The sequence below is a fragment of the Haemorhous mexicanus genome, chromosome 19 (assembly GCF_027477595.1).
Source record: "Haemorhous mexicanus isolate bHaeMex1 chromosome 19, bHaeMex1.pri, whole genome shotgun sequence".
Lineage (NCBI taxonomy): Eukaryota > Metazoa > Chordata > Aves > Passeriformes > Fringillidae > Haemorhous > Haemorhous mexicanus.
The window spans coordinates 7,377,414-7,391,167 of NC_082359.1; the positions used below are offsets into that span (position 1 = coordinate 7,377,414).

At 45.3% G+C, this 13,754-nt stretch overlaps 1 protein-coding gene across 20 annotated transcripts in view; it reads right to left on the reverse strand.

Annotated features, from left to right (window-relative positions):
• Nucleotides 1-3,274: 3,274 nt before the first annotated feature.
• Nucleotides 3,275-13,754, reverse strand: part of FBRSL1 (fibrosin like 1) — a 506,715-nt gene continuing 496,235 nt past the window's right edge. For 19 of the 20 annotated variants that reach the window (XM_059863632.1, XM_059863647.1, XM_059863642.1 and 16 more), the window contains 4 exons: nucleotides 11,055-11,132; nucleotides 9,545-9,628; nucleotides 8,291-8,531; nucleotides 3,275-6,301 (listed from right to left, as the gene is read on the reverse strand). In XM_059863632.1, the coding sequence (XP_059719615.1) occupies nucleotides 5,068-6,301; nucleotides 8,291-8,531; nucleotides 9,545-9,628; nucleotides 11,055-11,132 (1,637 nt within the window). In that variant the 3' untranslated portion in view covers nucleotides 3,275-5,067. The remainder of the gene's footprint in view (nucleotides 6,302-8,290; nucleotides 8,532-9,544; nucleotides 9,629-11,054; nucleotides 11,133-13,754) is intronic. The other variant, XM_059863639.1, reaches the window with a different exon arrangement.

Sequence of the window (13,754 nt, forward strand, 5' to 3'; positions counted from 1 at the left end):
GAGTCAAAAAAGAAGCCCTGTATTTTTCTCCTTTCAGCTATTTATCAAGACTCAGTGCAAAGGGCCTGACACCCGGCCAGCAGAGCCCGGCTGCTGTGATGTGTGTGACACACGAGCGAGTAATGAGGGACCTTCTGCAGAACGGCCAATTGAGCAGCCGGTGCCTCCAACAGCTTCATCTCCCAGGGACGGCGGGTGGATCTCTATTTTGACACATCCTCGCTGAATGAGGAAGAGAACAAGCAGAAAATGGCTGATGATAAATGCAGCAATTAGGGAGGCTTAATGGAGCAGAAGGTTTTTTGTGAGAAGACAAAGGAATTGCCGTGCCGACACCTGCAAGGAGGTCCCAGCCGCTGTGCAGGGAGCCTCCAGCTGTGCCGCAGCAGCAGGGGCTGGGATGAGGGGAGCCGACCTTTTTACTTCACACACACATCCCTCAAAGGCTTTGGAAAAATATTTTCCAAGTTAAACTTCAAAACATCATTTGATTTTTCTTTTTCACCATTATGTTCAGAAACGGGAGCCTGTAATTTAGGCCTGGTGTAGCCTTCCCCCACTCCTTGCTTTTTATTCAGTTTCACATAATACAGTGCACTACTAGGAAAGGCATTTTCCTGACAAAGTATTGATCTTGGTGCTGTGAAAGAGCTGTGGCCTCAGCAGGACACATCTTGCTGGACACAAGTGGACAAGAAGTGGCTCCCTGGACAATGCTGCTTGCCCGCAGCGATGCCCAGCTTGAGGCTGAGCCCTTGACCTGCCCTGCTCTTCCCAAAGCCCTGTGCTTCTGAGCTAAGCCCTGGGCTACCAGCTCCCCAAGATTTGAGCAAAAGTGCTAAATTTATTTGCCCAAGCCCCATTTTTCTTTATTTCCTTAGCTGTTGGCTTTCTCCCCAAAGCCAGCTGCCAGTGCAAAGGGGCACCAAGAAGCACTGGAGAGAGTTCTGCAGGGGGTGTTGGCATGGGGTAATGCCAGTTTGGCCTCTCACAAGACTCTTACCAAAATCTCCCAACACTGCAACACAACTATTTTCTGAGACTTTGGCAAAAATTAATTTCCTGAGGGAGGTAAGGGAAAGGCTTCCTTTTTTTTTTGGCACAAGCCAAGGAAAACACACATCTTGTTTTCCCCTCTGCTGACGGTTTCTCGGCTGCAGCCTGAGCTGCACAGCACTGATCTCTAGCCCTGCTCTCATTCTGGCACTTGGGCTGCCCGAAGCACAGCTGGTGTGTCTCCCTCTTCCCTAAGCTCTCAGGACACTGCATTCCTGACCAGTTGGCTCCTGTTGCTTTCCCTCCTCTGGGCCCGGGTGGGGCTGGTGTTGCAGACCTGACCCGAGTCCTTGGGCTCCCCTGCATCAACCCTCTGTTTGTCTGACTCCAGGTCACCAATAGCTAACTACATATTTATGGTATCTATATAGGCTAGAAAGGACAATTCCCACATGCTTATTTTAGGCTATAAAGCTGGCTTTTTAGGGAAGCACTAGATCTTTTTTGTCAAGGAACAGTTAATATTTTTGACAAGTGATCTGAGGATGTGTTACAGCTTTACAGATTGGCTTTTTCCCTCACTCCCTGGTATCCTGGCTATTTTATTGACTGGGCCAAGAGTGACCCCCATTAACTGAAGCTGGTGCACCCATTTTCCATGGAGCCCCAATGGGCATGTGGCATTTTGGACAAAAGGTAATGTAAGTGCAACCACTGGTCTCCCTCCTTACGCCTTCCTGAGTATGTTTTTAAACACAGGTTGCCTGAGGCAAGCAATGAACTTTCCAAATCCCATCTTTTTCCTCCCACCCACTGTCATTTGTTTGCTAGATTCCACTCTTTTTTGGTGACTGAGGGAAGTCTTTAGGGAGACAGCCAAAAGTAGAATAAAAATGGTGAAAACGGCACAAAATGAAAGCTGAACAGTGGCAGAAATGCATAAAACCCAGGAAGTCCTTCTGTACCAGTTCTTTTAGCAAAAGGCTGCTCAGCTGGGGTGGCTTAAAGGAATAAGGCTGAATTAATTAGTTTCTCTGTTTAGGTAATAATACCATTAATCATGATGAACCATTTTGTGAGAAGGCTGATACTCGACACTGTGCAATTCCACAGGAATCCCACTGTAGTGCAGCATTATTGATGGGTCATCCTCCAAAGGCGTGAGAGCAATGCCTCCTAATACAGTAAATGGCAAACCACTGATTTTCATTTAATATTCAGACCACCACAACATCAGTCATGATGAATTCTTCTGGCACCAGGGTGGCTGCAATAAGCAATCCTTCAGGAATGCCAGGGGAGCATAGCATTGATTTAACGCTCACTTTTTAAGTCATACACAGACCAAATGCTTCCAAAGGGTATGGCCCATTTTTGCATTTCTTTCTGAAGTTTGCAGTAACAACCTCCTTGCTCACATGTACCTGCATTAGGAACATGCAGCTGTGGACTCTAGCAGAGGTTAGGGGGGCTCATTTATGCAGATCCACGTCAGAAGTGGTGTCAAACAAGATCCCATGTTGGACACTGGCACCAGGAGAATTGCAATCCCCCTGAGTCAGCATTATGAATCTTTATGCTGAGTCCAACACGCTTCTCACATCCACCATGTGTTCTATGTTCCTCCAATTTCAGCTGGGAGAGCAGGTGCTGATTTTTAATGCCTATTTTTGTTTTAAGCCTCCTTTCATCAGATTAAGGACCCTGCTATTTTATTTCACTTTATTTTTTCACGCTCAGTAATTCAGTCACACGCAGACTTAACCCCAGAAGCTGCACCATGCTGCTAAAGCCCCGTCAGCCGCGGAGCGCGAGGGGCGCGGGGCACGGCTCCATCCCCGCAGACAGCTCAGCCCAGGGAAAGGCTTGGGAAGCAAACGGGAGGTGCAGAGCAGCGCTGGAGGTGATAACCTTCCCGTGGTGATGCTGGCAGCAGGGTCCCTCCACACGAGCTGCTGCACACAGGCCATGCTTCCTTTGCTGTCCTTCCTTCCCCTGGCAGGAGAGGCTGGGTCAGCCCTGGGGGCTCAGAGCCCGAGGTGCCCCCCGGGCTGTGGGATGGAGATGCTGCAGGGCTGGGGGCACTGCTCTGCTCTCCTCCCCAAACCCCCAAACCCCGACCTCCAAAGCGTGTTCCTTCTGCTGGGAAGGATTCACAGGCAGAACAAATCCCTGTCCCAGCACCAGCCCCTTCCGCCAGCTGCCTCCTCCCAGCCGTCAATAAACCATTAGCCTCGAGTCAACAGCGCTGGCTACGACACACAAACACTCAACTGCCTTTTTCATCCAAAATCAATGTTGTATTTATCTTCATTGATCTACAAGGAAACTGAATGTTTAAAATTACAGGGGGTGCAGGGGGGAGGACGGGGAGGGGGGGGAAACAAGAGTTACAGAGCCAAGAAAATAGTAGCGGATGGCTGAATTAACTAGAGAGAAAAAGCCCAGGATATATAAAACATGGACACTGAAAAATAAAATAAGGGAAAGGGGGATGGTACAGCAAGTAAAACATGGCAAAATTTACATATGGATGAAAAGTAAAATTGGAAATAAAAAATAAATCATGCCAAAAAGCAGTTCAAGGCAGAACCACACTGAAACAAACATTTGCTTATGGTCTTCATGTACTATAGATAATATATCAGAATTTCTTTTTTTTTTTTAATCAACCATTAGACTTTTTTTTTTGCACTCCTAAAATTCTACTTTGTCTTGTATACAGATTCCAATAAGAACACTGCACAATTAGCACAAGGGGTCCACGGAAAATTGTCCTTGCTTGCCAGCGATCCTGCCCACAACACAAAAAAAGAGAAAAAAAAAGGAAAAAAAAATAAGGAAAGGGTCTGCCGCATGGTACTGTGCCAGTTCCATCTGCTTTTGCCAGCTTGAAAAGTAGGAAACCAAAATTCCCTTCCAGGAGCGTGTGTCTTTCTCTTTCCTTGACGAACTGTCCCTTGTGTTTGTACAAAAAAATTCAGTCTCTCTTTTTTTTTTTTTTGTTAAACACAAGCATCCTTCTTCCTGTTCACATGCCATTGCCATTCTGTCTCCAGAGTTGCGAGTTGGTTGTTTTTGGGTTGTTTTTTTTTAATTTTTTTTTTTTTTAAAACCTTCCTCCCCCCAACATCCACTAAGACCTGCCTCCGAGTTCTTGCATAGTTGAAGTATATATGCCGTACTGAGCTTTCTGAGTGTGAATTTCTGACTGTGACAAGAGTATGAGTTGTAACCATGTTAACAAATAACCAGAGTGGTTCTAGAAACCATTTTTATAAAGTCTACCTATGTTAAGAATTTAATATTGGTGTACATTTATATTAACAGAATATTTACAGTTTGTTTTCTTTTTTTTTTTTTTGTTTAAAACAAGAAGTCAAAAAAAATTCCTCTTAAATTTCTGCATAATATAATAAGGCAAAAAACAAACAGTTTTGTACATTATTATTATTATTAATATTTTAATATATATCTGTAACTTCGGTTCCAAAGTACCAAGGTAAGTGATCAATTGGCCTCAGAAGGGAACCTCACAGTGGACTGTAAAACTACAGTATTTCCATAAATAATACTTTTAAGAAACCCTGGGTATTTTTTTCTTAAGGATCTGAGGCCTTTAAAATGCAAATTTAACTAAAAACAAAAGCAAAATTTCTTCTTTTTTTAAGTGAATAAAGAGCACAAAATTAAAAAAAATACAAATCCATTAAAAATGTTTCTCACATTTGGGAAAAAATGTACAAACTTGATATTCTTAACTCATTTTTTTTTTAGCACAGAAACAAAAAACAAAACCAAAAATCAATACCTATATATTAAATTCCCATTCTCAGCAACCTTCTTGTTGGAAAGTCCCCAACCCCGTTATTTATGGAAATGTGCTTAACTTCTACAAATTTTACATTAAAAAAAAAAAGTTTACAGCAGTGCATTTTGTAAAAGGTTTGTTGTTTTCTTTTTTTGTTGTTTTTTTTTCCTGTTTGTGTTTTTTTTTGTTGTTGTTGTTTGCTTGTTTGTTTGCTTGCTTGTTTTTTATGTACAGGTGAGTTTAAAATTCAATGTTGGGGACTATCGTGCCTCTACTTCTTTGGGGTTCCTAGAGGGGGAATAGTCCCTGGACTCAGAGTTTGTGAGTGGGGTAGTCCTGCGAGGGGAGGCAGGTCTGGTGCTGCTGGCTGGTACGAGAGGCGGCGGCGCGCTCAGCGCTGCGGTCGGCGGGTTCCTGTTCAAAATCCCGTTGTGCATGGCAGTGGATGGACTCAGTCTGGGGTAATGCATCCCGCTCAAATGAGGCATGAAGGATGGCACGTGTGCCAGGTGGCTTTCGATGGGGGACGAGTGCAAGTGGTGCATTCTGGCACGCTCAAGTTCTTCCCGTAAGTGCAAGCGCTCGCGCTCCTCCACTTGCCGCAACCGCTCCTGCTCTCGGCGGGCTTCCAGAAGGTTCTCGTGGTTGTAGTCGTGGGGTTCCCTGTCTCTGTAGGAACGCTCGTGGTCATAAAAGCCAGAGGTGGTAGGAAACCTATGGATAGGATCTGTCCGGAGCTGGAAGTCCATTCGACGGTGCAGGTCTAAGCTCCGGTAGGCATCTCGCAACGGGTCCCTCATCGGGTCCCAGGAAAATCCGGGATGCGGCAGCCTCTCTCTTCCTGACAAAGGGTTCATGCCTATGAGCGGGGTCATCATCCTGCTGCGGTCCAGGACGTTCATGTTGTTCATCTGGTGCACGCTGCCCATGGAGATGGGCATGGAGGCAGCCATCGAGTGAGGCAATGATAATCCATGGAGAGTGGGCGGTGGGGGATGCTCCACTGACCGGGAGTGCTGGGAAGGCTCAGACCCAACCACTAGCACATCACTGTCTTCCTTCCTCTCCTCCTTGACTTTGATGTCATTCTTAATCTTCTGGAGGTCGCTGGGAAGCTCTGTCTTTCTCTCCATGTCCTTGCTCATTAGATTGGTAAGCTTCAGGCTGTCACTTAGTGCAGGTTTGCTGTATGGGGATACAGACTGGATTACTGGCTTTGTGTTGTCCTCAGAGGGTCTCTTATCATGGCTTGGAGTTTCCTTCACTGGGGAACGGCTCTCTTTGATCTTGTGTTCAGCTATGGGCGGCTCTCTCAGCCGGTCAGGGTGCTCTCTCTCGGGCTCCTTGGACCTCTCCCTGTCCCCGAGGCTGACCTGCCTGATGGGCTCGCTGGAGCTCTGGCTGTTGCTGCGGATGAGATTGCTGATCTGGTGCGTCACCGGGGCGGATGCTGGCGAGGATCTGTTCGAATGCCTGTTTTTATCCATGAGGTCTCTGTAAAAAGACAGAAGGTACAGACTTGGTTATGTGTGCTGTTGGGCATGTACAGTGCTGTGCCCAGTTGTGCCCTCTGGGATTGCTCAGGAAAGGATTTGGAAAGCTCTACAAACGATGCTATGGTAAGCAATATGCACAATCTGCCTTTACATACTTTAAAGACAAAAAAACTTAAATGTTCACAAATGTAGGACTAAACTGGGGATGTGGCTGGAAGAACACTATATTCACCCAAAGACCATTTCACTGAGAAATGTAAGGAAAGAAGAATTCTAGACAGCTTATTTTTCTTTTAAAAAAGCTTATTGTGTGCTCATGTGTACATCTTGCTGCCAGGCAATGACCTTCCCAGCTGTAAAACTTGGGCTCCTTTCCTAAAACACTGATCCAGGCACACAAAGCAGAAGCCTACAGAAATGTATGCAGGTCCTTCCCAAGTCAGCCTCATTGACTGGAAGCAGCCATAAGGTGAAGCTGATTTTCCTACAGAACTGCAACACTTCTTGTTGTTGGCAGTTCCTGTAGGTAAGCCAGATGCTTCAGGAGAAACACCCTTGAATCAGCCACGAAACTGAGCAACTGAGCTGTGTTTCAAGAGGACCTGCTGCGATAAACAAGGGGTCTGATGACAACATCCATGGTTTAGAAAGAGAGGCACAAAGGTTTACATTTCCAATTGCACCTCTGCCTCTGAGCAAGCCAATTAGTCACAGTTAATCCCACCTTTTTAACAGGGGAATAAATAATGCTCACCTTCTAAAAGCACTTTGCTCTGAATGAGAGACACTTTAAATGCAAAATATGATCGTGTGATTGAGAGAACTGCATTATGCAGCTGAGAGGCTCACTTTGCCTAAGTTTTATGTTGTGTTTGCTTTTGAGAGCTGTAAGACCTGAGTGCTGAAAGCTGGAGATGTTTTGGGGAGCTGTGTAGGTATTTATCCCTTATGATTACATTTGCTAACCCAGCTTTTTTCCTCTGTGGTAATCCTGATTGCTGGTCAAGGATGTGGTTTATTAAAACCATGGCCAAATAGGGATGCTGGGGACAGCTTAAGCTAAATTAATAGAAGTGTAATAGAGCTGTTAACCCCTGTGTGAACACTCCTGAGAGTAAAGTAACCTTGGTCTGCAAATGAATTCCATTAGAGCCAAGAAGGGATACCTTCCCTACCTGAACGAAATCTGTGCAAGGATGTCAGACAATTTAACATGTAAAGCAAGAAGATTTTCAGCCTATTGCTTCCATCTAATCTTGTTCACAGGTACTGCCTGAAGATCTCATTAAAAGCACTCCAGCAAACTCTGAAGCCCTATCACTAGTCAAGCACGCACATCTAAGGCTTGCAGGCTGTTATTGCCTACAAAGAAGTAGCCTGTTGGAGACAACTGGGCTCTGAAATACAAAGGGCTTCACAGCTTCAGAATCATATAACTGGGAGCTAATGAAGTAACTATAGCCCAGGTGATACAGGCCTGTCATCCTTAATAAGGATTTGCCCACAATGCAATTTTTTGAAATCAGTTTTGCTAATGGATTCATGCACACTGCTCCAGATACAGGCATCTGCATTGTTATCTCCTTAATGTCCAGCTAACATTTGAATTCATCAGCATACCTGTACATTAATGAGAACATTGACTGTCTCCAAAGGACCTGTCACAATTTCAGAATACACAGCAATCCTAAAGCAGCTGCACTGACAACAACCAAGTTTTCAGCACTCTGAAAATACAGAACACACTCAATTTCCCAGCCTGGTGTGATGTGTCAACAGACTAGCAGGGACTAGGTTACTCTATTTCCACAGAAGACAAATCCTAAAAGGCAAAGAGGAATTTTTTTGGTGTTGCTAGCACTTGTGCTTATCTGAGAAAAAGACCCATCATCTGCTTTAAGGATCAGCAACATTTTAGGGAAAACAGAAAAAAATACAGAGGAAAATCAGTCCCAGGAGGACGTGGTCAGGAGCCCACAGTGCTCACCTCTCTTTGTCTCTGTCGTCCTTGCTCAGAGAAAGGTCCCTCTTGTCGGGCTCCCGCTCCCTGTCCCTGTCCCTGTCGTGGTTTGTCACCGAGGAGCTCCGCTCCGAATCCAAGGGCTTGGGCCACTGGGGAGGGGTTGGGAAGGACGGCGGGGTCCGGTGCAGTCTGTTCCATGGCTCATGGGGGTTATTGAAATTCTGCAGGTTTGGGCCATCTTTGTGAGTAAAAATGTTGTTGTGAGCTAGAATAATGGCAGGGGGAGGAAGAGTTAAAAATAATTCAAAGCCAATCGTTATACAGACATTTTTCACAATATTAGTCACAACCAGAGCTGTCCTTTTAAGGCTTTTTAATGGTGAGGGGGAGCTGCTAGTGAGTGGAGACAGATAATTCCAACACTGGGTGTAAGATCCACCAGCTCTTTAAAGGCTGTTGTTGGAGGAAGCTTTATACATTTCAATAACTCAGAGAGCACTGAAAATGCCCAGCTTCTCTTCTCCCCCCACCCCAGGCAAGGGCTCCAGCACAAAAGCAGTATTTTTCCTCAGCTCCTCTCTCTGGCAGAAACTTTAATTTGTGGGTAGTTACAAGCAATCAGCTGCCTGCAGCTGAGGCTTCAGGGACTTTTTTTGTTGAAGAACCCAGACTATTTGGTGGTATGTATGTGTGTGTATAAACACAGAGCTTGGCTGTAGGCTTTTCAGAACAGTCACTCGATTTTCCTCCATCCATCTTCAGCTGATTCCTGTTGCACCATGAGATGCACAAGCATGCTCTCTTATGTGCTCTCTTATGTGTGGCTCTCAAGCATGTTTCACCTACAGGTAACATGTTTTTGAGGTAGAATTATTTTACACAGGTAATTTAAACTTCAGCCAACAGTTACAGGGATGTCTACACGAATTAGAAGTATCAATAGCTGCTCCACTGTGCATCTTCGCTGGTGAAGGGTGTTACTTCAGGTGCCCACAGGGTCCCAGAGCTCAGTGGGGTTTTGCAGCTCCAGTGCCTCTCTGAGCACTCAAGGTACCAACCCTCAGCAGTGAGGAGGCACAGAGCACAGCTACTGATCTCTGTGACATGCAGAGAAGCTCCCACCGCAGAGACCTGGAAATCTTAGGTGCAGTGTTTTCAGATAGGAGAATGGAGGTTAGGAATGAAACTTCTTTAAAAACTACCACCAGCTGCTGTAAATATTAGCATGTGGCTTTTCTGGAAGGGATGTTTGTCTGCAGTAACCCAGCCAGTACTTACTCAGAGCATGACTGCCTAATCCTCCAAAGGCATTGCTGCCTAAGTTCCCAAGGCCGCTGAAGGTGCTTGACCTGCTAAATGGATCTGGAAAGGCAAACAGGGATTTAGCAGGCATTTAGCCAAGAATGTTGGAGAATGAAACACACCCCTCCCCTTCTTAACGGTTTGAATCCAAGTAGGATTAGGCCAGACTTTAAGCTGATCCTTCTCATTGCAAGGTTCTTTGCACAGAAAATTCCCATCATGTTAAAATGGAGAAGGGATTCAGTGCTCACTCTGCAAACAGGTGCTGTAATAAACTTTTGTATGTGAGTCAGAAGTGAGTTAGAAATTAGGGTCTAATAGCTGAAATTAGGGTGGCTGCTGAGCTATAACTCTCTTTCCTTATCAGTACTAACAGTAGAAACATTGCAATTGCCTTGAAAGAAGAATCACAGCAGGCCCCTAGGCCAGCACTGAGGAGATGACTGCCTTGTTTCTGCACCTTTTTCCCAGTAAAGGCACCCATCACCAGAAGAGGTTCCTCTCTGAGAGCACATAGCCCATCTCAGGTTTCCACACTCCAGAGACAGTTATGGGTTAAATCCTACCAGTGTACCTGCTTTTTCCTACTGATCATCTCTAAACAACTCCTCCTCCTGCCCACTGGCTTTTTGACTGTCTCCTTCAAGCCCTTAGCTTGCCATGTTACAGGAGGTAATGCTGCTCTCCACTTCCTCACAGATATCACATTTAAAATATCAAGGCAAATGGCACAAATAGCTTGTATCTTAAAGCAAACAGCTATATGCTTATTTACTTATTTAAAACAGTTCTTGCCCTTCCTCTTTGATCTTAAGTGGCTGAGTGACTCGGTAGAGATAGTTAATTTTGACAGAATGTTCAGGAATTGATGTAAATCTGGGTATTTGCAAGAGAAAAAAGTCTACTAGGTCATGTGGCATGCCACATTTACTGATTGGATGAATGTTACTAAAACATTAATCAACAGAGCTTGAACTTTAATTGGCAATGAGCTGCTTGTGAGCTTCTAAAATGAGGAAATTTGACAGAATCAGGCTCTACTTACTGCCAATTAGGAAACTGAAAGTCTGGCAAAATGTGCAGAACATCTACTTGCCAGGAACTGCTCCCTGAACTCTTTTAAAGAGCCTAGTCAAGACCTTTCATAGGTGGAAAATGATACAGGAGGAGCTCATTTTAAGCTGAAGCTTGTCTGAGGCATCTCTGCATAAATGTCCCCCATTTCTTCAGGCACATTCAGGAGCACAGGACTCTGCAGGTCACATTTTGGCTCTGGTGCAGTGTCCCAGCAATGACAGATGTGCACTGCCCTCTCCTTTGGGACACAGTGAGGGCATGTGCTGGGAGCTGGCAGGGATGAGAAGCTGGCCAGCTTTGGGATCCTCAGGCAGTTTAAGCCTTTCTCTCCCCTAGTGCAGGTCCACAACACTGAGAGCCAGGAAGGGGGCAGAGGTACAGAGGGGAAGGCAGGGCTACTTACACTTACCTGCCAAGTGGTTTGTAGGCAGGAAGCTGCTGTGGTGAGGTGAGGGACCAAAAGGGGTGGTGGCTGGATGCGTCGCACCTGTGAGAACAAGGTCCCTTTTTAGTTCAGGGCAAGTGACTCCTTGCAGACCCAGAGCTCCTGGCCATCCCATTCAAGAGTGATGGCCACATCACCACATTTAAACAACAAAGGCAAGGGAAGACCCCAAACCTTGGCTGAGTGAGCAACATGGATCTCCCTGAGAGCCCTGCCAAGGAGTCTAACAGGGCACTGGAGGCAGGAGGAGACCTTGCACTGAGAGCTGCTGCTCACCTGCAGTACCAGGGAAGCCAGGCTCTCTGTTTTCAGTCATTACTCCATGTTTACATGAAAAAGGGCCAGCCCAGGTTATGGACCCAGCCAGAAGGTGCTCAGAGGTGACTGATTAGTCTGTGTGAAACACCAGTTAATGACAGGCACACAGGGAACATCAATCATGCCTCTCCCATGAGAGCTCCAGCTACACTCTCACATCTGTCTCTGCATCCACAGGCTCCCCCCTGGTATTTTTTCCCTTTCCTAGACACTGCTCACTGCCATGGTGCCACACTTCCTCGTGGGAAAGAACACCACTGCTGAGCATGCTGGATTACACCAGGCTGAGGAGATGGGAAGGAAGGGCTGAAACAAGCAGGTCTGCCCTGTATTTCAAGGTGGACCAGGCTCATGCAGGAAACTCTGCTCTCTTTTCAGACCAGAAAATGAGTTTTTCTTCCTTTGCAGGCAGGCATGTGTGAATCTGAACAGGCTCACAACTTCAGAGTGAAAAGCACTGGTGTCACCTGTCACCGGGGTACTTGGTCAGCCCCTGACCTGGCCTTCCCTGGGGACAGAGCCCAACCCCTGATGGCTGCTGTGAAACACACTCCTGTGTCCAGAACATGAGCAAACTGTGAAACCTGAGAGGGAGACAGAGCTCTGTATCCCTCACCAGCCTGGGCACCTCAAACCCAAGCAGCCAGAAAATGAGTTGAAGAAACTTAAGAGAGACCACGGCAACGAGACCTATCCAGTACCTCTCTATAAACATTCCGACTGCTCCAATGCTTCAAGATGGATGGAGACTGTCATCTTTCTAATCCTTTAAGATTTCAGAGGGTGTATAATGGATGGGAGATTTCTTCAAAGGAGACGGCTTACAAACTCCACTACATGGGCTGATAATAAAAAATCCTCTGGAGGAAGGCAGGAGCAGCATTGCAGGCTGTCAGGCAGTTATTAAATAGACTGTCTGCCAGGCAGCCCAGCATCCCTCCTGGAGACAGGTGGCCCTAAGATAACTTATGTCTCCCCCAGTAACCAGGCAATGCAGCAGAACCAATGATTCACACCAACTGCACACGTGCTCAGTAAGGTGAAAAGAATGCCTCAGATATTCCAGACTAAAAGCTTTATTCCTCCACGTATTCCAGCTGCAGTGTTTGCTCACACTGACAGCACTCTTTACCTGGATTTACTGTGTGATGGCTCTTGTGATTAATATACTCACAGGCAAGTTCTTGTAAGGTTGTTTCTCTCTACTGAAAGTTTTTTATTAGTTTGCCTTCTTTAATGTTTCTATTTCATACTACTTTCCCTCTTGCTTTTACAAATGAAAAGCAAGCCATGCTTGCATCTCTTAAGGGAAAAAACTCCAGATACCAACTGGACTGGTGCTTTTCTGTCTGTTAGGGTAATTCTGTCCAGAAGAGCCTACAGTAGCAAAACCAGATATGAAACAAAGTTCTTGTAATGACAACACAGGACAGTGATAAGGAAACACTTGCCACAGGAAAACAGCCAGAGGTCTGTAAATGAGCAATGCTTATGCATCCAAGTGGATGCAGTAAGTATCTTGGCTTTGTACTATCAAAACACCTTTATAGAGACCAAAATACAGGGTAGCACCCTACAATGTAGAGCTGGTACCAGCACTGATTACTTGTGGTAGATGTGCATTTGATGCTTTCATTTCCATCCACAGACAGAGCAGAAAGACAGACTGAAGCACTGGTGGAGTTCCTGAAGGCATCTGCATGTGGAACTCAATTCTTAGAGAAACTTCAGCTCAATTGTCATCTGTTGCTTTTCTGTCATTTTTGGGACTGAGTTCAAAACTAAAGTCATTAATTTCCACAGGGTTGAACCAAGGCTGAATATGATCATGTCTGCACTGAGTTAAGGTGATTGTGCAATATTGCATCATACAATCAGAGTAACATTAGGGAAGAAAATGACATTATTTTTCAATTAATTACATACATAAAGAGCTAAGTTACATCTCTTCAATTGATGCAGCTCATTCAGAATGCAGACTCTGGCATCTCAAACACAGACAGAAAATGTGAAGAAGTTGAGAAGAAAGTTAAGTTTGAGAATAAGAACAACATTTAGCATTTGGTAGACAGATATCCACATGAATCCATGCTGGCTCCCATGGTCAGAGCCATCCAGAACAACACAGTGAAGGTTACTGCCCTTTGGTAATTGTGTAATTACTTCTCCAACAGATTGGAAAACAATTGATCAGTGTAAACTGTATTTAATTCTTTGAGGCTCTTTGTAAATTCAGTATATCATTTTAAGCCCTGGACTTTGCTTAACTTTGTAACACATAGAGGAATTTTCTATTTAAAGAACAAACTGCAAATATTCGGTGATATTTTCAATGCTGTTATTGAA